The sequence below is a fragment of the Tursiops truncatus genome, chromosome 8 (genome assembly GCF_011762595.2).
Source record: "Tursiops truncatus isolate mTurTru1 chromosome 8, mTurTru1.mat.Y, whole genome shotgun sequence".
Taxonomy (NCBI): Eukaryota; Metazoa; Chordata; class Mammalia; order Artiodactyla; family Delphinidae; genus Tursiops; species Tursiops truncatus.
This window is the reverse complement of record NC_047041.1, coordinates 102,010,353-102,036,810: the sequence shown is the minus strand read 5'-3', so window position 1 is coordinate 102,036,810 and position 26,458 is coordinate 102,010,353. Positions and strand designations below refer to the sequence as shown.

The window sequence follows — 26,458 nt, the reverse complement described above, 5'->3', positions numbered from 1 at the left end:
CGGCCCCTGATCGGGAAAGGACACTGCAAGGAACAGCTCGGTGCCTGTCCCAGCCTGGGGCTCCCTCACCTCGGCACTGCTGACGCTCGGGGCTGGATCACTCTCTGTCGGGGGCCTGTCCTGTGCCCTGCAGGATGGTTAGCACGTCCCTGGGCTCCACCCATGAGATGCCGGTACCACCCCCATCCCCAGCTGTGACAGCCAAACTTGTCTCCAGACCAGACACTGCCAGATGTCCCCTGGGGGCAAAATCGCCTCCGGATGGGAACCGCTGTCTAGATGAGTCGTGTGTGTGTGTGTGTGTGTGTGTGTGTGTGTGTGTGTGTGTGTGCGTGCACGCGCACGTGTGCACGCGCAGGACAGGAAGGCCAGGAGAAGGGGTGGGTGGGGTACGTAGAACAGGGGAGTTGTACTCACGCCAATGAAGGGGATAAACTTCTGATACGAGTCTTCATCAGGGCTGTTGGGAGAGACAGGAAAGCTTTACAGTTGGGGGGTGAGACTTCGTGGAGAGATGGGGACACAAGCTTTCCATGTTTTACTGTGGCTTTAAGGGAGTCCAGACACTACACAGCATCTTCCCACGGTGCCTCAGGATGGCGCGAGGAGCCACCAAATGGAGGCAGAAGCTCCGATTCTGCACACTCTACCACTGCTCCCGGGTCTGTACTGAGGGGCGCCCACACGGGTGGGGAGGCCCAGGCAAGGAAGGGAACGCCTTGGGGGGAGGCAGCAAAAAACACTCTCATATCCTCTTGAGTTCTTACCAAGGGAAATGGGGTGGGGAGAAGGAAAGTATGAAAAAGCAAAGGAGACCTAAGATTTATCTAGCCCACCCAACCTGTTTTTAAGAAACCCCTCGGTCAACTTACAACTTGTGCCTGCAGGTCAGCATGGCTTCCGCCACAGGCAGCTGGTGCGTCACACCCGCGCCGCTGACGTACTGCATCACCCGCCCAACCACGTCCAGGTGCTCTGCAGAGAAGTCAAGAGACAAACGCCGACATTTCAGCAAGTGAGCCTGAAAACCCTCTCCGAGAGCCCCCTTCCTGCGTCCCACCAGAAGACCCCAGAGAAAGGGCTCTGAAGACCCACTGGCTTGAATCTAACGAATCATGGAGCAAAGAGCCGTCCTCCCATCCGATCTGCGTGCTGTCCTCCCCAGCCTGCCCCTCCCAGGCTTGGCTCGCCCCCGCCTCCGTCTCTGCTTGCAGCAACCTTGGAACCACTGCAGCAGCCTGCCCTCCCCATCCAACGTCTGCCCAGCACTCCCTGCAAGGCCTGTGGGAGCACTGACCACCTCCCGGCCCCGCAGAGCCCAAGCTTGCGCGCCCATTCCTGCCACCTCTCCTCTGTCTTTCAGGAGCGTTATTCATATTCCCTGCCACCCTCACAGCCCTCGTTTCCAGCTGTGCAGAGCAAATAGCAGAGACTAAACACATCCAGAGTGGAAGGGCTGCGCTTAATGGGCCTCCTTTTAATAAGTACTGAAAAAAACGAACACGCCACAGGGAGGAGAAGCGGCACGCCCCTCGCCCCTGGCTCTCCAGAAATCAGGCCACATTCTATCTTGGTCCCTTACGAGGGGCCGTTACCTGACACCGGGGGCTCTGAGCGGTTGAACAGATCTCTCCAGCCAGAATCAAGGAAGATACTGCTATACCTACTGTCGACGGAGCCCAGGTACTTGGCCACCGGGTGAGAACCTGGTAGGTGGAAACCAGACAAGGAGAGCTGGTGAGGGGGTGAATGATGGCCCAGCCTTCGGTCTCCCTGCCCGTCACTTCCTGGGACCCAGCGCCACCACCCCGCTTCAGGAGTGGGCCCTGCTGAGCCTTTACCGAGGGGAATGATGAGAAAGCGCATGTAGCCCAGCCAGTCGGAGGTCTTGCTGGCCAGCGACTTGACGAAGAAGCGGAGGATGGAGCTCAGGTAGCTCTGGCCGCCCACCGCTGCCACCTTCACCGGTCTCGGCATGGAAGAGTTGCAGTTGCAGCTGGGAAGCAAGGGGAAAGGCACGGCTAGGTCAGGTGGGCCTGCGTCCGGCTCAGAGGAAGTCCCCAAGCTCAGACTTCACTTGATCTCAACAGCCCACGGGGAAAAGCAAACCAATAAACAAAATAATACAGGGAGAGGCAATAAACCACAGCGCTTTTGCAAACAGAGAGAAACCCAGGATCAGAGAGGACAGGGAATTGTCTAGAAGGAAGGCAGAACTGGCTGAGGCTCACGGGGAGACAACTCAGCAGCACCCTGGGGTTGGCGGTGGGCATGAGCCCAGACACCCGGGAAAGCCCGCAGCTCTTTCCCACGGAGCGAAGGCCCCGACTCTGGGTAGTCGGAGGGACGGGAGTAAAAGGTCTTGTAAAACCCTGGGCTCTCTCTGCCCGGCCTTCTTCGTCATGGGCTTAAGAAGAGGACGAGGCAACTCAAGGTGTGGCAGGAGACCAGGTGGGGAGGCAGGTGGGCAGGAAGGTGACATTTTTACCCCAACCCTCTGGGGCCAGCAGGGCATCAGAACACCACGGTCTGACGCTGCCCAACCAGGTACCAATTACGAATTCTTGGTCTGATAAGGCCAGGAGGTCCTCTCACTGCTTAGAAATCAGGGTGGGAGGATGAGGTCAGAGGGAACCCCAAAGGGCAGGAGAAGAGCCGAGCCCTTACTAGCGCTGGATACGGGTGAGCAGGGCGGACAGCACGGCCTGGACCTCCACCGTGGAGCACGTGCACACGACGGGCTTCCGCTGGTCCTGGAGCAGCTCTGCCACGTACTGCGTGGGGTGGGGGAGGGAAAGGAGCAGAGACACAGGTGAGGCCACGCAGCAGGGGCACTGCCTCCCCACAGGCCAAGAGGGCAGCGAGGCCCAGACCGAGCTGCAGGGCCCCATCCTCTGTCGTTCAGATCACAGCCGGGCAAAGGTCAGGCTTCCGGCAGCCAGCGAGGAGAAGGTGGGGCCGGACCCCACGTAGATGGGCTCATACGGAAATGTGGGAAGACCTAGGGCACATTAGATTCTAACGCGGCCTCTGTCGCCCACACGCTAGGTGGCCCCGGGATCTAACCGGGTGGACGACGGGAGCGGGAGGGACAGGGGCCACTGTTGCCCTGCCCCTGCTGAGCGGACTTTGTGGAAACCAGGGCGCCTCTGGCATCTCACAGCACTTGGTGCTCCTCGAGGCACCTCCCTTCCGGTATGCTGCCTGAGACGCAGGGCCAGGAAGGCGGGCATGACAGGTGATACTGCCGTGTTTTTAAAGCTGAGGAAACCGAGGTACGGAAAATTGGTGATTTAAGCCCCACAGGTGGGAAGACGACGGGACTGGGACTAGAGTCCAGAACTGTGGGCTAAGTTCGGGGCAGGGGGGCCTGAGAAAGGGGGGTGATTTCCTATTTCCCCACACCTTGCCTTTCAAATCTGTCTTTCGCTCCCCAGAATCTCTCCTCCACAGCCCTGCGACCTTCGATACTTTACCTGGCCCTGCCAATCAGCGGTGCTCACAAGGATGACGTTTTCTGGGAGGGCTGCATCCGACACCAGGATCTGATTCAGTTGGTCATATACCACCTTTCTTGGAATCTACAAGGACAAAAGCGTCTGTTGGGCAGTCCCCAGGGAGCTTGAGGGGAAGGCTGAGAATTCCTGGGGCAGGGGTGTTCAGAGAACAGCTACCAGGGACTTGTGCGGGAGACCCGGTATCCCACCGGCCAGAGCATAAGGGGAAGGAAGGAGGGGGATCAGGAACAAGCAAAGCGAGGCCTCAGAACACAGGCTGGTGCGCCAGGGGCACAGCTGGCCGTCCTGCCAGAGCAGGAAGGGCCCCGAAGGGTAATGAAGCAGGGCAGCAGGAGAGGAGGAGGAAGACGACAGCAAGCAGGCGCTCACAGGATGGAAAACGAGGGCAACGCCGGGGAGAGAACTAATGAGAGCAGCAAGGAGGCTGTGTGGGGAGCTCCCCCGGCACAGCGAACAAAGGTATTTCAGGAACAGTGATTAACAAGAAGGACAATACCTCGCCCCAGGCACCAGGCTATTCTAGTCCCGGGTTCATTTTCAGGGTTCATTTTCAGCTATAAGAGCGTCAGCTCAGAAAGCCACATGGACACAAACTTCCCTTCCAATGATAGGTAGCAGGGAAACGAACAGGCCTGCTGTTGACCTCAGGAGAGCAGGAGGTCTGTCGGGGGAGAATCCTTCCCCCGGAGACTGACCTTCAGAGGGAACAGGACTCCCGAGGGCCAGTTCCTTCTGTGCCTGCCCCAGCCACTCTTAGGTCTTTCAATCAAAACTTTTTTTTCTTTTTTTTTGGCGGTACGCGGGCCTCTCACCGCTGCGGCCTCTCCCGCTGCGGAGCACAGGCTCCAGACGCGCAGGCTCAGCGGCCATAGCTCACGGGCCCAGCCGCTCCGCGGCATGTGGGATCTTCCCGGACCGGGGCACGAACCCGTGTCACCTGCATCGGCAGGCGGACTCTCAACCACTGCGCCACCAGGGAAGCCCTCAATCAAAACATTTTAATACTGTTGACGTGCCAGCTTGAAACCACTCTAATTGGCCCACAGCAGCACTAAGGGTATCAGAGCTCAGAGCAGACGTCCCGTGAGAGCCGATGGCTGCTGTCCCTAGAACCACTGTCCCCGCACAGTCTCCACTAAGGTCTGATGGGGGCAGAACGAGCCAGAGTCTCCTGCTCCGTCCCCGGCTCCCCACCAATTCCTCAGCAGTAGCAATAACAAGCATGCTAGACGTCCCCCTTTAGGTCTGCCTTCAAGACTTTATTCAGAGCCGTTCAAAGTACTCCCCGCTCCTCTTCACCCAACCGCCCAAGGAGACAACGGAACAGAGACCAAGGTCCAGGGGCGCCCGACAGGCCGGGGTACCTGCGTGCTGTGGCCCAGGTCTGGGGACCGCTCGCTGTCGGAGCTGTTGGTTCTCTCGCTCAGGGGCTTGGAGAGCTGCCGCTCCTTCAGGGGAGTGCCCCTCTTCTGCCGGGGGGTGTGAACCCCATCCATTTTGCTGCCACAGATGTGGAAGGAGGCGGTTAAACAGCCCCCTGGCCCAGAGCCATGGCCTGCCCCCGCTTCCTGAGGCCCCTCCTGCTGGGCTTCCCTCGCTCTACCCGACGCTTTAGGAGCTTCTTCCAACCCTGAGTACCTGGGAGAGGCAGAGCCCTGGAGGTCCGTTTTACTGGACTTCATCGGAGTTTTGACTTTCTCTGGCACAACCAGACTTGCGCTCACGTCTCCAAACATGTCCTGGTCAGTGATTTCCTGCCACGGAGGAAAGGAAGCAGTGAGGGTTACTTCCCCTTGGTGACCACGGGAGCCTCGTGGTTCCTGCCAGGGCCCATGACCGTCACAAGAAAGTCAGTCCCTTGCTCTCTTTTCCGGGAAGCACAGGGTTCTACAACTCCTTCCCCACCCGACGAGGACACCGTGACTGTTTAATTTAGCTGAGTGCACCCGCTGTACCAGGCACCATCTCCTGCTATTCAATCTGTACCCTACATTTATGAACTGACAGCCCACAAACCTGGGCTGATGATCTAGCTTCTCTAGGTGGGAAGGAGAGTGTTTCACTCAGGAAGTGACATGACTGGAACTTCATTTAAAAAATAAAAATTTATTTATTTATTTTTGGCTGCGTTGGGTCTTCGCTGCTGCGTGCGGGCTTTCTCTAGTTGCAGCGAGCGGGGGCTACTCTTCATTGCGGTGCGCGGGCTTCTCATTGTGGTGGCTTCTCTTGTTGCGGAGCACGGGCTCTAGGCGCGCGGGCTTCAGTAGTTGTGGCTCGCGGGCTCTAGAGCGCAGGCGCAGTAGTTGTGGCACACGGGGCTTAGTTGCTCCGCGGCGTGTGGGATCTTCCCGGACCAGGGCTCGAACCTGTGTCCCTTGCATTGGCAGGAGGATTCTCAACCACTGCGCCACCAGGGAAGCCCCTGGAACTTCATTTTGAAACGACCGCTGTGCAGTATGGGCCAAAGTGGAAGATGGGTTACTCGGATTATGGGTGAACTACAGTAATGTTGAATCCAACCTAAGGTTTTGTCAGACACCAGATCCTTAATGCAGCATTATTTACTGTAGGAAACATAAGCCTGAAACAATTCCTCCGCGGCCTCCATTCAGCTAGCAGCTCCCCCCGTAAGGCGGATGTGCAGCACACCCCCAGATGGTATTCGGTCAAGTTCTCTGTTCCCTCCCATCTGCTGGGCCCGGCCTCCAGCCCCACCGGCTGAACTGTGGCAGAACCTGCGGGCCCAGCTCAGACGCCCTACCCCCAGGTGAATGGCTCTGTCCTTCCCGGGCCCCACAGAGCCTCTGCGCCAGGTGTGCCCCGGCTGGCTTTCCTCCCGGAGGTGGATCCACGGTGTTCTCATTTTTGCACCTTCAGTGTTCAACACGTGTATGTGTGTGGAATTTCAACCTGTGTGTAATTAAATTGGGCAGCCCAGCCGATCCACCCCACGCGCCCCTGAGCAGCTCCAGCATCTCTTAGCGGAAGGAGCTGACTAGTAATCACTTGGAGACTTAATGCTGTGGGCTGTCTGGCCATTGTAAAAGCAACCTGGAGGCAGGGATGGTTTTTCGGGGGAAGATACTGGTCATCGTATCTGAGCAGTAAACGAGGGTGACAGATAGTGAGAAATTATCTAAATTAGCACTTGATCAGATCTAACTAAAGGGCAGAATGGGGACACTTCTAGTTTGCTAGTTTGGGGAACAGCGTTATATTCCACGGGTAAGGATGCTGGGAGGAAGGGCACGCAGGACATTCACAAGTCCACAGAGTTAAGCCAAAGTTTCAGGGTGGTCGTCAGGATCTTTCTGCCTTTGTTTCTAAAGGTACCAAAGACTATTTTAAACAGCTGAAACAGGAGCCCAAACCATACATACCAGAGTGTCTGTTTCAGTCAAGCTGTCATCTTGATTTTTAATCCAAGCAGATTTGACTTTTTCTAAAGCAGCCAATTCCATCTGCAAAAATTATAATAATTAGTCATCATCAATCCAAATAACCACCACTCTAACCTGTTTTCTAGGTCCCTTGGAAGCTTAAAATACTCTCACTTAATCTGAAGACCTCATAAAATCTTTGGGACTTTCATCTTACTAGGAGCATATTTTTGTGAAAACTGAGCTTCGGAAAGGTCAGTTATTTTGCGATCATTAAATTAATAACAGCGAAATGCGGAACCCAGAAATTCTGACTCTCACAAGATGTCACCAGGAAAGAGAAGCTCAACGTTCAGATGGCATGGCTGTGGGATCTGTCAGTCTTAACCCTGGATTCGGTAAACACTCTCGCCCAGGAGGGGCACACAGGGCCTCTTCTGCTGTCAGAGTTGCTCAGAAGAAAGGGGAATCTCAGAGTTCACGTCTTTGATTTCGAGACTAAAGACATCCATGGTAGCCAAATGCTTTTTGCTTGGTAGAAACATCTGGAAAACCCTCAAACAGAATATACTAAGCCATTTAGGTGTGAAATAATTCTCCCTTTGTTCCCAACTTCTATTGGCATTTCTCATAAATACTAAAAAAGGACTTTGCAAATACAGATACATAACCAGATTTTTCACATTTGCTAATGCTGCTTCTGGCTGTGCAGACACCAATGTCAAAATCATAAGCAGTTGCGGGTTGTGGATCTTAGCTATGGGGAAGGTCCTGGCCTCAGTGGGTCTCTGGTTCTTGTGGGGAACCAGGGAATCAGAAAGGATCAAGGATATCCCACCTCCTCCCAATGACCCAAAGCCTTTTCTCTGAGTAAATAACAGAGTACAGAGAAATGGCCTAATAAGCTCAAGGGGCCACTCAGCAAACCAATGAACAAGGACCACAAAAGTAGGCCCACACCATACGCTAAGCCAGGGTTTCTCCACGTGGGCACCGCCGACATCTGGGGCGGGTCTTTCTTTGCTCAGGGGCATCTTGTGCAGGATTTGAGCTGCATCCCTGCCTCCACCCACTAGATGCCAGGAACAGCCCCTTATCCCCTATCACCCCCGCTGTGAGAACCCAAAATGTCTCTAGTCCTCGCCAAATGTCCCTTGGGAGGCAAAATCACCCTTGGTTGAGGACCACTGCTCTGAGCCGTCTGCCAAACTAACCTAACACACTTTATCCAGACCCTGTGACCCCTGACGGGGAGACGGTTTGCTCAGAGCCGCGCACAGCAGGTTGCCTCCAGATTGCACCGCTAGCTCATTTACACATTGTCTGTATGAATAACCGATGATAACAGAGTCCACGCTCCCAGAGAACTCTTCATCAGACTTAAGACTGAAGATGGTTTCACTCAATTTGGGACCTCAGCATGACAAGTGAATTAAACACGTTTCAAAGAGAAGGAATCGGGGCGATAACACCATCCTGCTGGAAGGCTCTCAGGCAGCAGCCCTGTGGTCAGCCCTCCGACAGCAGAGCAGTGTTTCATGGCACAGCGCTGTGCTGAGATGTGCCGAGCGCTCTAAGGTGGACTCGGGGTGGGGCACCTGCGGGCTGTGCACTGACTCTTCTGCATGTTTCAGTCAGCCCCACCGGGAGCAAACTCCCGATTCTCCCAGTTCTTCTTCCTGCTTCTATAAATATTTTAGGCTTTTCTCACCCCAGCAGCGCAGTAGCTGTGTTGCCTAACTGAGTGGCTCTGAGGCAGATGTGGCGGTGCAAGGCGCTGTGCCTGGGGGCGACGCTGGCTGCTGCTGCAGGGGGTGCACGTGCTTGTGTGTGTGTGCGTGCGCACGCGCATGTGAGCGCACGTGGAGGGGGCAGAGTGCGGTGGCACTTTAGGCTCTCAATTTTACGAAGTACTGGTCTCTAGCACCACTAGTTACAGTGCTGTGGAATTAGCAACTTTTAGCAGCAGGCAGTCCTGGCAGAAAGTCTCCATCTCTTGGCCGCCCCAACTGAAGCGCTGTCGGAGCCCACTGTTATCAGCTCCAAGAACAAAATTATGTTGCTACTGTGTGCTCAAGTCTTGGGAGAACTCAACAGCTGTAATAATTTGTATCAGCAGAAATTCCTTCTGGTTCTAGTGATAAAACTGAATCCTCTGAAATTTGAGGAACAAAAAGGAAGGTTAAGAAAAATAAATGAATAACAAGGCTGGGAAATCAGGGAAGAGAGGACAAGAGCTGGGCAGCATGTGCACGCCTGCCTATGGATACACCATCCCCGTACATTTTCCCTAATACGTTTAGAAGTTCTCTGTGTAAGAGCACAGCCTCGCTCTGTAGTTTCCAAAGTGTCTTTCATACTAAAGGATTCCAAAGTTCCACACCCACATCAAGACATATGGGGCTCTTCAAAATAGAAATATCACAGAGAACCAGCTAAGTCTGAAATCTGGCCCAGGGAACCAGAATTTGAAGAACTCACTAAAAAGACATCTAGATTCTATCAATCTCAGGAATCCAGAACTGGCATGGCTCTCAGGGTCTGTAATAACAATGGCAAAGCAGCTTCCATTTACTGATGCTCCCCATGCCGTAAATCAATCCAACCATCAATCAAGCACCACGCTGGAGGCTTTAGCTGCATTTTCGCACTGGATCTTCACACTGCCCTGTGAGCCATGTCCTTCTTACATGCAATTTGTAGATGAGGACACAAAGTCTGGGTAACTGCCCAGATCACACAGTCAGTGGAGTGATGGAGTCAAGATTCAAACCCAGAAGTCTGACTCCAGAGCGTGTGCTCTCAAACCAGCCCTACCCTGCCCCAAAGAAATGTCTGGCCTGAACAGGGATCCTTAGGCCATCACACTGTAAAGACTGATACTCCATTGACTTTTGAGCTAACTGGGCTCCTGGGCCAACTCCTTTACTTCACAAATAAGGCACCCGAGGCCCAGAGCATCAAGGTGATTTTTCTCTTTAAGTTTTGTAAGCCATGCAGCTGAGACTAAATGTAGAACCTACAAATTCTATCAACCCAGAAACAGCTTCATCAGTAGAGAGTAGTTTCTCTTACTGATTTAGTAACGACGATTCCTAAAATTTATTGAGCGGTCACCACATGTTAGGTGTCACGCTTAGCATTTCCGGGGTATTAACCTCATTTAAAATTTGATTGCATTGTGTTACAGTAGGGCCCTTGTTCTGCATTCCTAGGACACCGTAAGACAGTCCTCCCCTGGCCAGGTCCCAGGTTTCTCTCTAGAAGAGTCATCCCTTATATTTATACTTGCTGTGGAATCTGGCTCCAGGGGCCAATGATCTGTCCACGTGGACAGTGATGCTTCAGCAGGGCCATCCAGCAGCCCCCTGTGAGAACGAGCAGCCCCAAGCCACATCCTGAGCAGAACTAGTCAGGTAAGGCCTCCTCAGCCCCAGATCATATGAACCTGGGCTGGAAAGGCTGAGAGTACCCGGTCTGAAAGTGGCGGGCCTGAGGTTTCTCGGTGGAGGGATTCTCGGTGGGGGCTGCCATTTCCCATCCCACATTTACTCGCTAAGGCCACGTGGTGCCGCTGTTCTAGGGCTGGATCACCCTGCTGCGCCTTCAGCAGGGAGAGGGATTACGTGGACGACAGTGCCACCTGGTGGTAGCAGGCAGTCCATGAGCTGACGCTCCGCAGACACCTGGGACCGGCGGCAGGCAGCCCTTCCATAGACAGCGCTTTTCAGGGGATGGAGAGCCTCACAGGCCTCAGGTCGTTTCCTCACAATTAATACCTACGCGCAGGGTGAGTTTTATATTCCCTCTGTTAAAGCGGCAAGAGCAGAAGGACTTAAAGGATTCAGTTTTTTTGATCTACAGAGAAGACACTGGGCTTTCAAAGCAAACCGAAAACCACTAGAATCAGACACGTCATCCTGCCTTTGGTCATAAACAAGGGGGAGGGCAGCTTCCTAGGGCCCGAGGCGGGTACAGCATCAACCCGGGCCTCTGCCCCTGATCCACTGCTGGGGAGAGCCTTCCCAGATAGGGACAGAGCGTGGTCCTGGGGTGATGCGGGGCTCTGGGGTGCTGCAGTAGACAGCTCCTTTTCCCTCTGGCTCGCCAGGCAAAATGGAAACCAGCCCACCGAGTTCTAAATTCTTCGAGGGCACTGCTCACTTTCTGAATAAAGCCCATGTAATTTCTCCTGAACAGACCCTGGGGCCTTCCTGCCCCTTTGCATCCACCCTCTCCCCAGCCTGGATGCAGAATTGCCACCACTGGCCGGGCGCCACACTCCCAGCTACCGCATGACGGGCGTTAAGGGAGAGGTCTTGAGGCACTGCGTGTTCCGGGAGGGAAGGCACCAGGTCATGGCGGGAACAGACCATAAAGAACACCCGCCTGGCCACAGCAATATCGTCAGAGCACTAAGAGCCCAGCAGGACTGAGATGACAACTGAGGCTGAAACAAGATGAGATGGCCCGTAGGTCCCAAATGAGCCAGGAGCACAGGGCCCAGTGTTAAGCCCTGACTCTCCCCTGGTCCCACTCCCACACCCCACAGCCATTGGTCTTGCTCACAGGGCTGGTGGTGTCTTTGCCGAGGCTGCCCTTGCTGTTGAGGCTGCCAATCTCCGTCTGTGAGCTGGACTGCGACATCCCCTCAAAGAAGGGCCTGTGGCAAAGAAGCACAGCCAGGGTCAGTGGCCGCCAGGGCCCAGAGCAGCAGCTCACGGACAGCCGGGCAGGGCTGGTGTTCAAGAAAGAGCGACAACCCGGGCTTCGAGGATGCCGGCGAGGAAGGACACAGCAGAGGCTGGACCAGTAGGGACCTGGACCGAAGGACTTCAGGAGAGTCCTATCGGGGCTTTTGTCGGTTAGAGGCTAAAGCAGCGAGCTTTATCCAGACGGCAGGCGGTTCAGAAGGGGTGAGGAACCGAGATTCCCGGGTAATGGTTGGGGTGGGGTGAGGGAGGGGAGTCTAGGAGATTGCCATGGCCTAGAGAGACAGTGTGACAGAGGGGGTGCGGGCCTCACTTGAGCTTGGGCTTTGGCGTGCTAAGGATGCTCTCTGTCTCCTCCATCTCGGGACCGCTGTCGCTGGGATTGTACATCTCCAGACTGTCATACAGCTCGTCCAAGTCTTCTTCCACTTCTCGTATCTGTTCTCGGGATACGTGTTCCAGCCCAAAGCCCACCTGTGGGAGAAAACAAAACCTTGGAGTCTGGGGCTACCCCTATTAACAACACGGCAGACAGGAAACTCCTTCCTCCTGGGCAGGCCCCACTGGCTTCCCTACCCAGTCCCCTTAAGGGACGTGCCATAGTTTCACGCTCATCAGGGTGGTCTTGGTGTGCTGTGATTTGATCCTGAGGGCAGGGACGTGGTGAGGCCACCGGCCCCGCTCAGAGCCTCCCTAGTGCTCCCCACTAGTGCCCGGCGTCAGGAAGAAGAGTGGGGTTCAGACGGTACTTCTCCCGAGGAACTGGCGCAGGGAAGCCCAGACGCCTGGGGCCCTGGCGGGCTCATGCTGGCCTCCTCTAGAGCCCGCAGGGGACAAATCTCCATCCCTGTCTCAGTCCACTGAGAAGAGAGCCCACGAAAGCTGGCTCTAGGCCTGCGAGCCCAGGGAAGGCACTGCTGCTCTTAGCGGCCAGTCCCTGACGCCATGGAGGAGGCCCCCACTTCACAGGCTGCTACTCACGAGGTTCCCCTCGGGGCAGGAGGGAAAACTGAACGATAGCAACTGGATCTGTGCTGGACACCCCACACCCGAAAGCTGGGCAGAAGCATGTGCCCCTGCTTCGAATACCATGGAACCTTGGGTGCTACGTGTAAATCTTTCCTTCTCTTTTCAAGTAGCGGAAAGCCCTCCTTTAGCGACCCCCTCACGTGGGGCTCCTGGAATCTTGACTCCAGATTGTGCCCGAGGAATGAGGGTGAAACTCTGGGAATTCTACTCACCATCCAGCTCGGGAGTAAGGGGTCGTACCTCGTCTGAAACTTTAAACCGCTTCAGGAGGGCCACAAACTTCTGTTTGATGTTAGGTTGCTGTAGGGACAAAGCCACAGGAGTCCTCAGCCAGCAGCCCAGTCGGCAGAGTGATCGAGGGCCGGCTTTGGTGAAGAACCGGGGCCACGCCCCCAGCCCAGTAACTGCCCATGGTCGCCTCCCGCCCATCCCTTTCTCTAGAACTTCAGAACCACGGCGAGAGCCACCTGTATACACACAGGTTCCTCAAACTCGAGGTTTCCAAAACAGAGCTCACCCTCTGCGCCGTGCATTCCCCCTCCTGGTCACCCAGGCACCGAGGAGTCCCCGAATCTGAACCCGGAGTCTCCCCCGACCCCCAGCCCAGGGGTGCTGCCTCCTACCCTCTTGTCCACCCGAAACCGCACCGCTTCCATCCGGCCTCCTTCCTCGTCCCTCTCCGGGGCCACCCACCGCCCTCAACTAGCTCCTCCCACCCCACTTCCAGTCTCATTCCCTCCAGAGTCCACTGCGACTGTTCCACATGCAGATCTCACCTCGTCACTCCCCAGATGCAAGGCCTTCACTGGCCCCAGAGCCTCAAGAACTTCGGTGTCACCCTGTGTCTGCTGAGGGCTGGCTCTGCCTGACCCTGGCCTCACCCACCACCCAACTCCTCACACCCCACTTAGGTGGGAACTAACTGCTTACGACTTGGCACCCCTCTGGGCCATTTACATGGTAACTTCTGCCTTGACTAAACATGTCCCCAGATCTACTTGGTGAAGTTCTATTTACTCTTAGAAAACCCATCTCCTGGCATCTTGCCCGCGAAGCTGTCCTGCTCAGAGCCGGTCACTTTCCCCTCAGGGCCATCGCTGCCCCTGACGCAGAGCTCGTCTGGTGCCTGCCCTACGGGGTTACGGTCACTTGTGTAGATGTGTCTGTGTCACTGGACACTGTGAGCTCCCTGACGGCATGGACCGGGCCTTCCTTATCTCTATGTGTCCAACCCCAGGCACGGCGACTAGCTTGTGGCCCTCAGCACCTCCTGACTGGATGACAGACTCACCGCCTGGGGATGGGGGAGACTAACTTGTGGGTGAGACTGAGCTGGGCCTTCAAGAAAGGGCGGGGCTCCCCAAGGTGGAAGAGCACCCACAGCAGAGGAGGAACGAGAGCCACAGCGACCGAGACGCAGAAGGCGCTTGAGAGAACGCTGAGTCAATTAACACGTCTAGGACAAAGTGCTCTTGGTAGGGAGAGAAGGATTCGTGTGCACGGGAGGCAGGAGTGAAAGGACAATCACTCTGGAAATCTGATTGGAAAGTGCCTGCAGTTAACACAGAAAATAAAAACACCTTTCGGGGAGTGAGTGGGCGTCAAAGGAACACTGAGCTCTGGTCGTATAACCAGTGAAGCGACGGAGGCGACCACAGGAAGAGGCGATTTATATAGCTCCAGGGGGCACCTTTGGGAAGAAAACGGGGCCTCTTTGTGGTTACAGCACAGGAAAAAGAAAAACTTAGCAGGAGTAGCCACAACAGAGAGCGACCTCCAGCCTCTGCCATCATCAGAGCACAGGGTGGGCTGGAGGCCAGGATGGGCCTTACCCGGCCTAGGAGCGCCTATCGAGGATTAGAAGCCTGAGGACGATGAAACAGTTCAAACGCGCTCTAGTCATCATCCGGTGGGGGAACCAAGGCCTCAGCCTTGAGGATTTATTATACATTGAAGCCCAGGGATACCCAAGGATGCCTGGAGAGAGGACAGCGTGTTTCACGGTGGACCAGGCTCAGATACGACATGTTCGGAAGGTCTGGCTTCCACTTATTTCACTCCTGAAGGTGACGGGAATCTCTGCTCTTGGGGTCCCTGGGCTGCTCTGCGCTAGAGAGAATCAGGATGCCTCTGGGGACAAATGAAACTGTGAACTTCTCTTCCAAAAAGCTCCTGGCACTTTTGACTCCCCCGAACTCTGGCACGGGAACCCGAGAAGAGGTCAAAGTTAACCTAGAAATTCGGGTATTAAGCATCTCAGTCCAGGACTCTAATTTCACCAAAAGTAGTGACTCCTGAGGAGATCGCGTGCAGGAGACACAATCTAAAGGCCTCTGGTCTCTAAGGTTCTGGGTCCATTAAGGCAGGCACTGTATCGAGCCCACAGTTCCAAGCACTAGCCCACTATTTCCGGGTAAGTTCAACAAATGATTCCAAATGGAGATGCTCCTAGAGAGGACTGGACTTATCTGTGCGGTGGACAGTACGAAACCTGAAGTAATCACCTGGAGAAGGGAGGGAGGGTGTCTGAGGGGTTCTGCTCCCCAAGGAAGCATCTGTTCCAAAGTCTACAACAAGGTTTCTCAACCTTTCTTCTATCCTAAGATAACCTGAAGAATATAACACGCTCCTATCAGGAACGCTGGTTCTCTGCAACAGTGATGCTTAATTAGCTGGTGGTGGAGGTGGAGGTACCAAGGGGTGTATCACAGCCTTGAGGGCATGGCCCTGTGCAGATGTTAAAAAGCCCCCAGGAAGTCTGAATACACCACTCCCATCCTACCCCCAGACTGCAAATCTCTGCTAAAACATTCCCCGGACCTTGGAGGCTCACCCTTGTGATGGCAGACGTTGAGGTTAGTTTCCTCCGGGTCTTCTTTACTTTCCGAAGATCCTCATCTTCATAGAACAGGTCCTAAGTGGGTAGGGGGATGGAATGAGGTTAGGAAACCCTAGGAAGGTCTGTAACTGCTTCTCGGCCGCTTTATTGAGGGGCTGTGGAAAGTTACCTGCCCGTGTAGTGGGTCATCACTGCCTTCCTGTTCTGATGAGAAACTCTCCTCCTCTTCCTCAGAATAATTGTCAATATCAGGAGAACGGTCTGGAAACAGACACCTTAATAAGATGACCTCGCAGGGCGAAGATCTGGTCTAAGAGGCTTTGGCTGGCTGGAATCATGCTCTCCTCAAGTGGAAACGCGGCCGGGGTGGAGGAGAGGGCCCCGACCCCCTTTCATTTCCAGGGAGCTCTAAGCTCCTCTTTCCTAGGAACGTGTTAGGCTTTCCTGGGATGGAGATCAGGTGACGGGGAGGGCCTCCCGACACCGCACATGTCCTACCAGACAGCTTGGATTTGATTCCTTCATGGTCAATGGGCTGGCTGGACAGGGAGTAGATCTTTATTTCTGCCACAGGCACGGAGACATCCTTCACGTTGCTGTGCAGGCCGAGTACCAGGGCGCCTTCGTTCGGGTGCTGCATCACCTACGAGCACGGGGTGGCCACGGACACACCTCACTACGGACAGTGCCGCAGAGCAGCCCGTTTTCACAAATCCCAACGGACAGGCGAGCCACTGGGAACGGTGTTCTGCTGACACATTTTCTTTTTCACTATCTTCCAGATTCACGCCTACCGTTCTCCTATTGCCTGTCTCACTTTACCTGTTTTGTGTTTCCTTTTTGGCTGTGCCACGCGGCTTGTGAGATCTTAGTTCCCCCACCAGGGATTGAACCAGGGCCCACGCAGTGAAAGCACGGAGTCCCAACCACTGGACCGCCAGGGAAGTCCCCGGTCTCACTTTAAAACTACCTCCTGAAGTGTCAGCCACGGGTCAGGCCACGTGCTTAGAGATAAAAATCAAGGCCTGAGATTGAAAATGACTGCTAATCTCTAGGACTGCATTTTAGTTTAAGTCTTTCACAGAGAAACTAGCTCTCAAGGCTGCGCGAGGCTGGCCTGCAGACCGTGGCCACCTGTACCAGGCCACCTGTGCCAGGCAATAAGGGCTTGACACAGCTGGCAAAACGTGCCATCCACATACTTCACTCCCCCCAGGCCCTCTTTCTGACACAAAACATGAAGAGGACAGAAAGATGGGCTGGGACTAGCTCACCTTTTACTGTGGACACAAAATGGTTCTTACTTAATGTTCTAAAATACAGAAATAGGTTTTAAAATTGACTTGTGGCCCCTTTCCTCTTCCCCTTGGTCAGGGCTGAGAAGATTCACCAGGCATACAGGGAAGCCGCACAAACGAGCAAACATACTGAGAAGGGAATTAAAAACATGAAAAGGAGAAAGGCTAGAGGAACCCCAAAGTGCTGATTGGAATTGACTGGAATGTGAGCTCATGATCAGATAGATACGGAAGTGGAAACAGATGCGATGTGTATGTACATACACGTGCACACGCATATGTATACATGTATTTCCTATAGCTCCATCTGCTGAGAGGGAGGAGAAGCAATGATACCCCAGCTGGGAAAACGAGCACCTCTAGCATCCAGATCTTGGTTTCTAAATACCATTCTCCACTACAAGGAACCAGGGCTCTTTGGAGGATCAGTTCATGCTGAGGCTGGGTCAGGGAAAGTACATGATGAGCCTGTGATATTTTGTACCAGAAAGTAAAGAAGCATGTAAAGAACGGTGAGGCATATAAAAAGGATATAGGAATCAGCTTGAAGGGGCTCTTACCGGCCAAATTCGAGAAAATTTGAGCATCAAAATAAATAATGATAGTAGCAGACTAAACCCCACTGAACTAAACAGGAATCCACAGATCCAAAACTGCTACAAAGAAATGAGTCAATCAGTAAGTGGAGAAGAAGGGAAAGCTGTATCTTACAGCAGACGGCCAACTAATAAATAGAGGAGGAATGGTGGGATTGGAAATTCACTGTCTGGCAAACGTCCAAGTAATGACTGATTCCGGTAAGAATCATTAATAGAGGCTAAAACTACTTGGTGAAGATATGAGTGGATAAGAAACTGTTATATAGTCTCAAAATATCTCCTCCCTACAAAATGTTTTTTTTTTTCATTGGTAAGAACAAAATATGTATTACTTAACTTTATACTGGAAATCCTGGCACACACCATCTTAAATTAACCAAGCGATAAGAGTTAGCCTCACCAGTAACGGAACAAATCAACAAGGAGTGCTGCCTGCATTACTGCTTGCAATAATTCTGCCAAAAACGCAGAAGCTGAATGTACATCTTCAGAAAACATCAGACAAATCTGAACTGAGGCACATTCAATAAAGAGCCTGTACTCTTAAAAAATGTCAAGGGCCTGAAAGACAAAGAAAATCCAAGGGACTGCAGGTCGAGGGAGACTAAGGAGACAAGAGCTAAGTGCAGCCCTTAATCCCAGATGAAACCCTGGGCCTGCAGAGGACATCCCTGAGTCGCTTGGCATGACCTGGGTGGGGACTGCGGGTTAGATGGCAACCCTGTGTCGGTGCTAATGTCCTGATCTTCATGGTAGACACAGTACGTATTAACTGTGTGTGATGGGGCACCAGCTTACTTTCGGTGGTTCAGAAAAGAAAACAACATGCATAACGCGTATGTAGGAGAGAATAATAAGGCAGATGTGTTAACACTGAAGAATCTGGGTGAAGGGTAGATGGGAATTCTTTATACTATTCTTACAACTTTTCTCTAAGTTTGACATTTTTTTAAAGGTTAAAGAAAAAACTTTTCATGAGGGAGAAAGTTCTCGATAAAAAGAAGTGCATCCTGAATTTCCAATAAAAGAATTAATTTGTAACACAGAATAAAACACCCGAACAGCAGGCTGGGAAAATCACTGGCTGGGCCGTGTCTCTCGTAGGCTCCGAAAGGCTGAATGTCCAGAGGCCGCCCTCTCTCACCTCTGCCATGTTGATGAGCCCCACGGCCAGGGTCTTATAGCCCAGGATGGTCCGGTTCTTGTAACGCTTTCTCCTCTGCAACATGATCTGCAGCTTGTTGGCATCTCGCTTCAGGAAATGAGGGTACTGCCGAGCACAAAACAGAGCCGAGCACAGTTAATCAGCAACTGGGTCCTCGGTGGGTCTTGGTGCTGCGAGAGGACGTGCCACCTTCCTGTGCTTCACTGGCTCCCAGCTGCACAAGGGGGTGATAGGGGCGAGGGGAGCGCCTGGTTTCCACTCCGCAGCGGGGTGGTCCACACACGCTCAGAAAACAGCCTCCTCCCTTGCCAGATAATCAGCTGTCCGTGCACTGCAACCTGGGGTACTGGCGTTAGGCGGAGAGACAGACATACTGGGACAGATAAGGAGGAGAAGGGAAGGGATGGAGGTTGCAGTATGCAGGCAAAACAAGACTGAAGCATCCGCCTCTGCTGGGGGGCATGGCGTGGATTACTAAGGAGAGGAGACGGGGGCCGAGTGTGGTGGGACGGTGGGGTTAACAGCTCTGTCTGAGGAAAAGGGGAAGAAGAATGAGAGGCAAAGCATTACATACAGGATGGATAAACAAGGTCCCACCGTAGAGCACAGGGGACTATATTCAACAGCCTGTGATAAACCATGATGGAAAAGAATATGAAAAAGAATGTATACACACACACACATATATATATGTATAACTGAATCACTTTGCTGTACAGGAGAAATTAACACATTTTATTTTATTTTTTAGTGCTTTTCATTCATTTATTTACTTCACATCTTTATTGGAGTATAAATGCTTTACAATGTTGTGTTAGTTTCTGCTGTACAACAAAGTGAATCAGCTATACGTATACATATATCCCCATATCCCCTCCCTCTTGAGCCTCCCTCCCACCCTCCCTATCCCACCCCTCTAGGTCATCACAAAGCACTGAGCTGATCTCCCTGTGCTATGCAGCAGCTTAACACAACATTTTAAATCAACTATACTGCAATTTAAAAAAAAAAAAAAAAAAGAACGATTTGTGGTGTACTTTTCAGCAGCCCATCTGGGTCTCGGCGCCCTTGCTGTGGCTGTCTGGGTGATTGCTCTGGTTCTCCAGGCCGGCCACAGAAGCTCTAGGTGACTTTAAATCATTGGGTTATGGCTGTTTTCGGATAAAACAGTCTCCAGATTAGAGGACTGTTTGGGATTGGGCTGGACACGGCATATTAATGACCTAAGACTGAGCAGGCTCTCACCTGGAGGGAGAAGGTTAACTGGAGCTCTGTTTCCACCAACCCACTGGCTGGAAGGATGATCTCGTTGGAGCGAAGAATCCTTTTTGAACCCTGAAACCAAGAAAAAATAGGTCAAAGCTGTATCACCAAAAATCAGACCAAAAGAAATACTGCTTGCAAACAACATCTAAACTCTACAAAGATTCTTACCAGTTCAAGTATTCCACCTGTCTTTTTGTTGTACTTGATCACAATCAAGCCACTACCATAGATGTGGTTTTACATGTATTATGCTGTCCGTTTGCAAAGGGTTTTCACATGAAAATGGTTTGTTATTGCATCTGAGTTCTCCTCTCCCACCGCTCCTGAGGGAGAGGCAGTGGTGTCGCACCCCAAGGCGTGGCAGTTCTCCCCATGGCACCTCAGCCGCCCTCCTCCCGTCTAACTGACACTTCGGCCACACTGTCCTGTCTCTGGGCATTTCCACATGCTGTTTTCTCTTCTTGGATATTCCTTCATGCTTCTGTACACAGCTAACCAACTCACCTTCCCAGTCTCAGCTTTGATATAATTTTTTTCCAGGAACTCTTCCTTTTAGTGCGGCTCCCCCCGCCCCCGCTTCCCCTGCCGTGCCCCCCAGCACCCCTGCTCCACCACACCTAACGCTGGGTTAAACACCATAGTGTTTTTAGCTCTCAAAAATAAAGTTGGGCTAAACTGTTCCTCAATGTAAAAAGAGATCAGCAGGAGAGCCTGAGGAATGCCAGTATATTTATAAAAATTACTTTAGGGCTTCCCCGGTGGCGCAGTGGTTGAGAGTCCGCCTGCCGATGCAGGGGACACGGGTTCGTGCCCCAGTCCGGGAGGATCCCACATGCCACGGAGCGGCTGGGCCCGTGAGCCATGGCTGCTGGGCCTGCGTCCGGAGCCTGTGCTCCGCAACGGGAGGGGCCACAACAGTGAGAGGCCCGCGTACCGCAAAAAAAAAAAAAAAAAAAATTACTTAAAAAACCATTGAGTTTAATTTAACACAGTGAAGTGCCCCGATCTCCAGTATACAGATCGGTGAGTTAGTAAATGTATATACCCGTGTAACCCACACCTCTATCAAGATGTAGAGCATTGTTACTACTCTGGAAAAATCCCTTGTGATGCCTCCCAGTCAATCCTGCGCTCCTGTCTCAGAGGAAAGCACTGTTCTGAGTTCTTTCACCATAGGTCAGTTTTTCCTGTTCTAAAATTCCATATAAATGGAATCATACAGTGTGTACTATTCTGGTCGGGCTTCTTTTGCCCAACATTTACAATGTGTCTGAGGTTCATACAGGCTGTTGAGTGTATCGAAAGCTTGTTCCTTTTTACTGCTGAGCAGAATTCTGTCCCATGAATGTACACATGTGATTTCTGTTCTCCTGTCACTGAACACTTCACATTTGGGGTGTTTCTAGTTTGGGACCATTATGGTTAAAGCTGCCATTCTTGTACAAGTCATCCACACAAGTGGATGTGTCTTCTTTTTCTTGGGCCGACACCTAGGAGAGGAACGGCTGGGACTTAGGGTAGACACATATGTAGCTTCGTGAGAAACCGCCAGACTGATTTCCAAAGTGTTAGTACCACTTTCCACCTGCAGCTGCATCCGGCGTGGTCTGTCCTGGACCCGTGGATTCTACTGGCCACGTGCAGAGAGGTCCATCACTGTGGCTGCAATTTGCATCTCCCCGAGGACTCAGCCCACGCAGCACCTTCTCAGCTGTTTATTGGTCCGCTGTAAATCTCTATTTATGACGTGACTGATCAAACTTCTTTGTTTTGTTTACCTTGTTATTCGGGCGTAAGTTTTTTATTTATATAAGACATTGTCAGGTATATGCACCATAAATATTTTCTTGCCTATTCATTTTCTTAATAGTATCTTTTGATGAAGTATTTAATTTTGATCTGGTCAACTTTATTATTATTTTTTTCCTTTATGGTTAATGCATTCTGGGTCCTAGCTAAGAAACCTTTGCCTACTCCAAGTAATGAAGTTATTCTGCTGTATTAGAGTAGATATTCCACTCTGTTTTCCTTTAGGAATGAAAAAAATTTAGTTTTAACCTTTAGGTTTCTTATCCATTTCTAATTTTTGTTTTTATAAAATACAGATTTTGTATAATGCAGGAAGGAAAATCTCCTAAATGTAGTATTTCACAATGCTTTTAAAATTAGAATAGCATTATATTATGCCAATTAAAAATAATAAAGGACGCTCTGCCTCATGCGTTAGATAATGCTTTCTGTAACCTCTATGACAAACAAGAGTCTTGGCAAAGTTTTCACCTGAATTTATATAGGTAGGCTCTTAGGATTTAAGAAGTCTCTGGACAATGAATCTCAGAAATGCTGAGAATCCAAAATGCGGTTGATATATAGCAGTGGTTTTCAACTAGGGGTAGGAGACATTTGGCAAAATTTAGAGACATTTTTGATTGTTACAGCTGGGGTATGTGCGTGCATGATATTTCTAGAGCGTAGAGGCCAGGGCTGCTGCCGACCAGTCTACGAGGTACAGCACAGCCCCACAACACTGCTGAGAAACCCTGCACAGCTGAAACCTGCTCCGTCCTGAAGACACTGCTTCCTGGGCTGACTGCTGGGCTTGGGGGTGGGGCAGGGTCCTCCTTGTTCCTTGTCAGCAGCTCCAGAACATCCTCCCTTCCACCTCCCCAAACTCCTGCTTTGAGTGGATGCCCCTACTCTAGCCTCTCTTCCTGGCTGTGGCTCTTGTCTGTACCTGCCAGCATCCCTGCTCATTTCTTGACTTTAGCTCCTCACGCACTGTTCTTTTCCCAGCACTACTCCCGCCGTAACTCTTCATGATTTCTTTTTTTTTTTAACGATAATATAACTTACTGATGAAAGCATCCTTGTCTAAATGTCTTTATTTTTTGGCTGCATTGGGTCTTCGTTGCTGCGCACGGGCTTTCTCTAGTTGTGGTGAGCGGGGGCTACTCTTCGTTGCGGTGCGCGGGCTTCTCATTGCGGTGGCTTCTCTTGTTGCAAGGCACGGGCTCTAGGCACGTGGGCTTCAGTAGTTGTGGTACGTGGGCTCAGCAGTTGTGGCTCGCGGGCTCTAGAGTGCAGGCTCAGTAGTTGTGGCGCACGGGCTTAGTTGCTCCATGGCATGGGGGCTCTTCCCGGACCAGGGCTCGAACCCGTGTCCCCTGCATTGGCAGGTGGATTCTTAACCACTGTGCCACCAGGGAAGTCCCTCTTCGTGCTTTCGACATGTGCGCTTTCCAATGTCCTGGCCCCTAAACCCCGTGGTTTCCCTCTCCCAGTGGTCTCGTCCTCACCCTTGTCTGAGCCCCTCCACCCACATGGTCACACTCTGGGCCTTATGGTTACCGATAATGACGGCCAAAGCCTCATCTCAGTGTCATGCACCCCACTCTCTGATCTCCACTTCCCAACTTTCCAGCTCACTCTCGCTTGTTTGTCAACAACAGTAATCCCTTGAACCCCCCAGGCCTACGATCCACTGATCCCCCCACCATGTTTCACTCCTCCTCATGCCCGCTGTCCCCTCTTTCCTCCTCACTCAGCTTAAATGCCCCCGTCAGTCTGGACGAGCGGTCCCTGCACACGCCCTAGCGCCTCTGCCCGCTGCTGTTCTCTGCGCTCACTTGGTACATTACAACCCTATACAAATCCAGCTGCCCCAGCTGAACATGCCTGGAGAGAATCATACAATCAGCTAACTGTTCTGACTTTTTTTTTTTTTTGCGGTACGCGGGCCTCTCACTGTTGTGGCTTCTCCCGTTGCGGAGCACAGGCTCCGGACGCGCAGGCTCAGCGGCCATGGCTCACGGGCCCAGCCGCTCCGCGGCATGTGGGATCTTCCCGGACCGGGGCACGAACCCGTGTCCCCTGCATTGGCAGGCGGACTCTCAACCACTGCGCCACCAGGGAAGCCCTAACTGTTCTGACTTTGACTTCATGACCCCAAACGTGACGTGGGCCTGCAGAGCTGCCTGGCGATCACTGCATTTTCCCCAGTCCGGGCACTTGCCCCTTCACTCCACGAGATGACCTCCCATTCTTCTTCACACCCCAACGCCTCCTCACCCCTTCCCTCATTCTAAGCGAATAACCTTGATTCCTACCTTGCCGAGAAAATGGAAGCAATAGGAAAAGAACGCCCACCACACTTAGCTCCTTGCCCAGTCCGTATGCCCACAGGTTCCTCCCCTCCGGTTACACAGACGGGCTCCCGGCCCCCACCCGATGTCAGCCGCTCCATCCCTCCATCCCTGCTCACAGACTCAGGGAGGCTCTTCTAACCATTCTCCCCTCTCCTATACAATCAACTTCCGTCTCTCTTCTGGATCATTTCCATTAGCAAAAAGGCTAATGTTTTTTCTCTCATTAAAAAAAATATCCGCTCTTGTCTCCCTACGTGCCCTGCAGGCTGCAACCCCACATCTTACCTCCCCTTTATAGCAAACTCCTCAAGAGCTGTCTACATTTTTTTTTTTTTGTGGTACGTGGGCCTCTCACTGTTGTGGCCTCTCCCGTTGTGGAGCACCGGCTCCGGACGCGCAGGCTCAGCGGCCATGGCTCACGGGCCCAGCCGCTCTGTGGCATGTGGGATCTTCCCGGACCGGGGCAAGAACCCGCGTCCCCTGCATTGGCAGGAGACTCTCAACCACTGCGCCACCAGGGAAGCCCGAGCTGTCTACTTTGCTCTTGAAGACTTCTCTCATTGTCTCGTAACTCCGCCACGACTGCCATTGGCAGGGTCTCCGATAACCTCCATGAGGAGGACTCCTCTTCATTCGCCTCCAGCAACTCTCCCTTCATGTGGCCTCCTGGACACTCACTCTCCTGGATTTCCTCTCACCCTCAGCTGCTCTTTCCTGGTCTCCGTGTCAGGTCCTTCCTCTCCTCCCTGACATCCTAGTCTTGGGGAGCCTGTGGCCTCAATCCTTAGACCTGTTCTCTTCTCTGTAACGGCTTCCTCCACTCCTGGGCAGCTCATCCACCTTATGGTGTCAGATACGCTGATGATTCCCCAAACTGTTTCCCTCCCCCAGACCTGTCTCCTGAACTCCGAACTCACATATTCAGCTGTCTATTCACCGCCTCCCCTCGCATGTGTAACAGCCACCTCAAACACCATGTGATAGGCTGAATTTTGGATCCTTCCCCCCAAACCTGCCTTCCCCAGTCTTCCCCATCTCACTTAATGGCGTTTCCGCCCTTCTAGTCCCTGAGGCCGAAGCTCTGGTGCCGCCCTCATCTCCTGCCAGAATCACTGTCAGAGCCCCTTGGCTGGTCTTCTTGATTCCTCTTTCCCACCTACAGTCTGTCTTCCATAGCCAGAACGACCCCATCACCTCCCTGTTCAAAACCCTCCACTTCACACAGAACGAAAGCCAGAGACCTTGCCATAACTGCGCACACCCTTCCCCCTACCTCTCTGACCTCATCTCCTCCTCTCACTCCCCTCCAGCCTCACTGCCGCCCCACCCGTCTCCGCCCTGCCAGATGTAAGCCTGCCAGCACGTTCCTGCCTCAGGGCCTTGCCTTGGCTTCTCCCTCAGCCTGCAGAGTTCTTCCTCCCGATATTTGCACAGCTTCCTCCCTCACCTCCTTCAAAGTCTTTGCATGAAAGTCATCTTCTCAGTGAAGCCACCCCTGACCACCACATACGATTTGTAACTTCCTCCACCCCAGGGCATGGCATGCTCCATCCTCTTCACCGTATTTTATTTATTTGACATCCCCCGCCCCCCCCACCCGCCACCTCCCCCCGCACCCCGGGACATATCATCTTCCAACAGCAGCGGCCCTCACTATTTGAACTCTCACTATCCAAATATATGCTATAAATACCTGTAAACATTTCTATCCCAAACGCATTATCTGAATTGCAAACTTGTGAACATGAACTTGTGCATGCGGGGAACAGGATGTAGCTGCGGTGCAGCCACAGGACCATGGCCAGCTCACGCGCTTCCGAAGCATGGCACAGTACTGTTCTCATCTTTGCCAACCTTCTCCAAAGATTTAGCCCTTCACGGGTCCCAGTATTTGCTTCTTCCAGGTGCCAGGCACTACCAACTTGAGTCCAATTTCAAAACTATCTGTTTTTAAAATAATTAATTAATTAATGTTTATTGTCTCTTTCCTTCCACTACAATGATTAATCTTAAACTTTTCAGTCTCAGGATCTTTTTACACTCTTAAAAATTACTGAGTACCCCAAATAGCTTTTGTTTATGTACATGTATCTTTCAATGTTTACCACACTAGGAATTAAAACTGAGATATTGGGCTTCCCTGGTGGCGCAGTGGTTGAGAGTCTGCCTGCCGATGCAGGGGACACGGGTTCGTGCCCCGGTCCAGCAGGATACCACATGCTGCGGGGCGGCTGGGCCCGTGAGCCATGGCTGCTGAGCCTGCGCGTCCGGAGCCTGTGCTCCGCAACGGGGGGGGGGGGGGGCGCGGCCACAACAGTGAGAGGCCCGCATAACGCAAAAAAACCAAAAAACTGAGATATTAAAAATATGTATTAATTCATTTAAAAATAACTGTAATGAACTTATTATGTGTTTACATAAAAATATTTTTATGAAAAATATCTTCTCTAAAGCAAAAACAATTTATTAAGAAGAGGGCATCGTTTTTTTATGTATATAACAGCTTT

At 52.4% G+C, this 26,458-nt stretch overlaps 1 protein-coding gene across 3 annotated transcripts in view; it reads right to left on the bottom strand.

Annotated features, from left to right (window-relative positions):
* Positions 1–26,458, bottom strand: part of PACS1 (phosphofurin acidic cluster sorting protein 1) — a 143,680-nt gene that overhangs the window by 9,627 nt on the left and 107,595 nt on the right. For all 3 annotated transcript variants that reach the window (XM_033861121.2, XM_033861124.2, XM_033861123.2), the window contains exons 3-19: positions 19,786–19,875; positions 18,520–18,645; positions 15,977–16,121; positions 15,648–15,739; positions 15,473–15,553; positions 12,880–12,939; positions 11,924–12,084; positions 11,468–11,561; positions 6,899–6,979; positions 5,157–5,272; positions 4,883–5,018; positions 3,477–3,581; positions 2,668–2,774; positions 1,842–1,996; positions 1,596–1,706; positions 873–975; positions 418–460 (exon numbers count right to left, since the gene is read on the bottom strand). In XM_033861121.2, the coding sequence (XP_033717012.1) occupies positions 418–460; positions 873–975; positions 1,596–1,706; positions 1,842–1,996; positions 2,668–2,774; positions 3,477–3,581; positions 4,883–5,018; positions 5,157–5,272; positions 6,899–6,979; positions 11,468–11,561; positions 11,924–12,084; positions 12,880–12,939; positions 15,473–15,553; positions 15,648–15,739; positions 15,977–16,121; positions 18,520–18,645; positions 19,786–19,875 (1,806 nt within the window). The remainder of the gene's footprint in view (positions 1–417; positions 461–872; positions 976–1,595; positions 1,707–1,841; positions 1,997–2,667; positions 2,775–3,476; positions 3,582–4,882; positions 5,019–5,156; positions 5,273–6,898; positions 6,980–11,467; positions 11,562–11,923; positions 12,085–12,879; positions 12,940–15,472; positions 15,554–15,647; positions 15,740–15,976; positions 16,122–18,519; positions 18,646–19,785; positions 19,876–26,458) is intronic.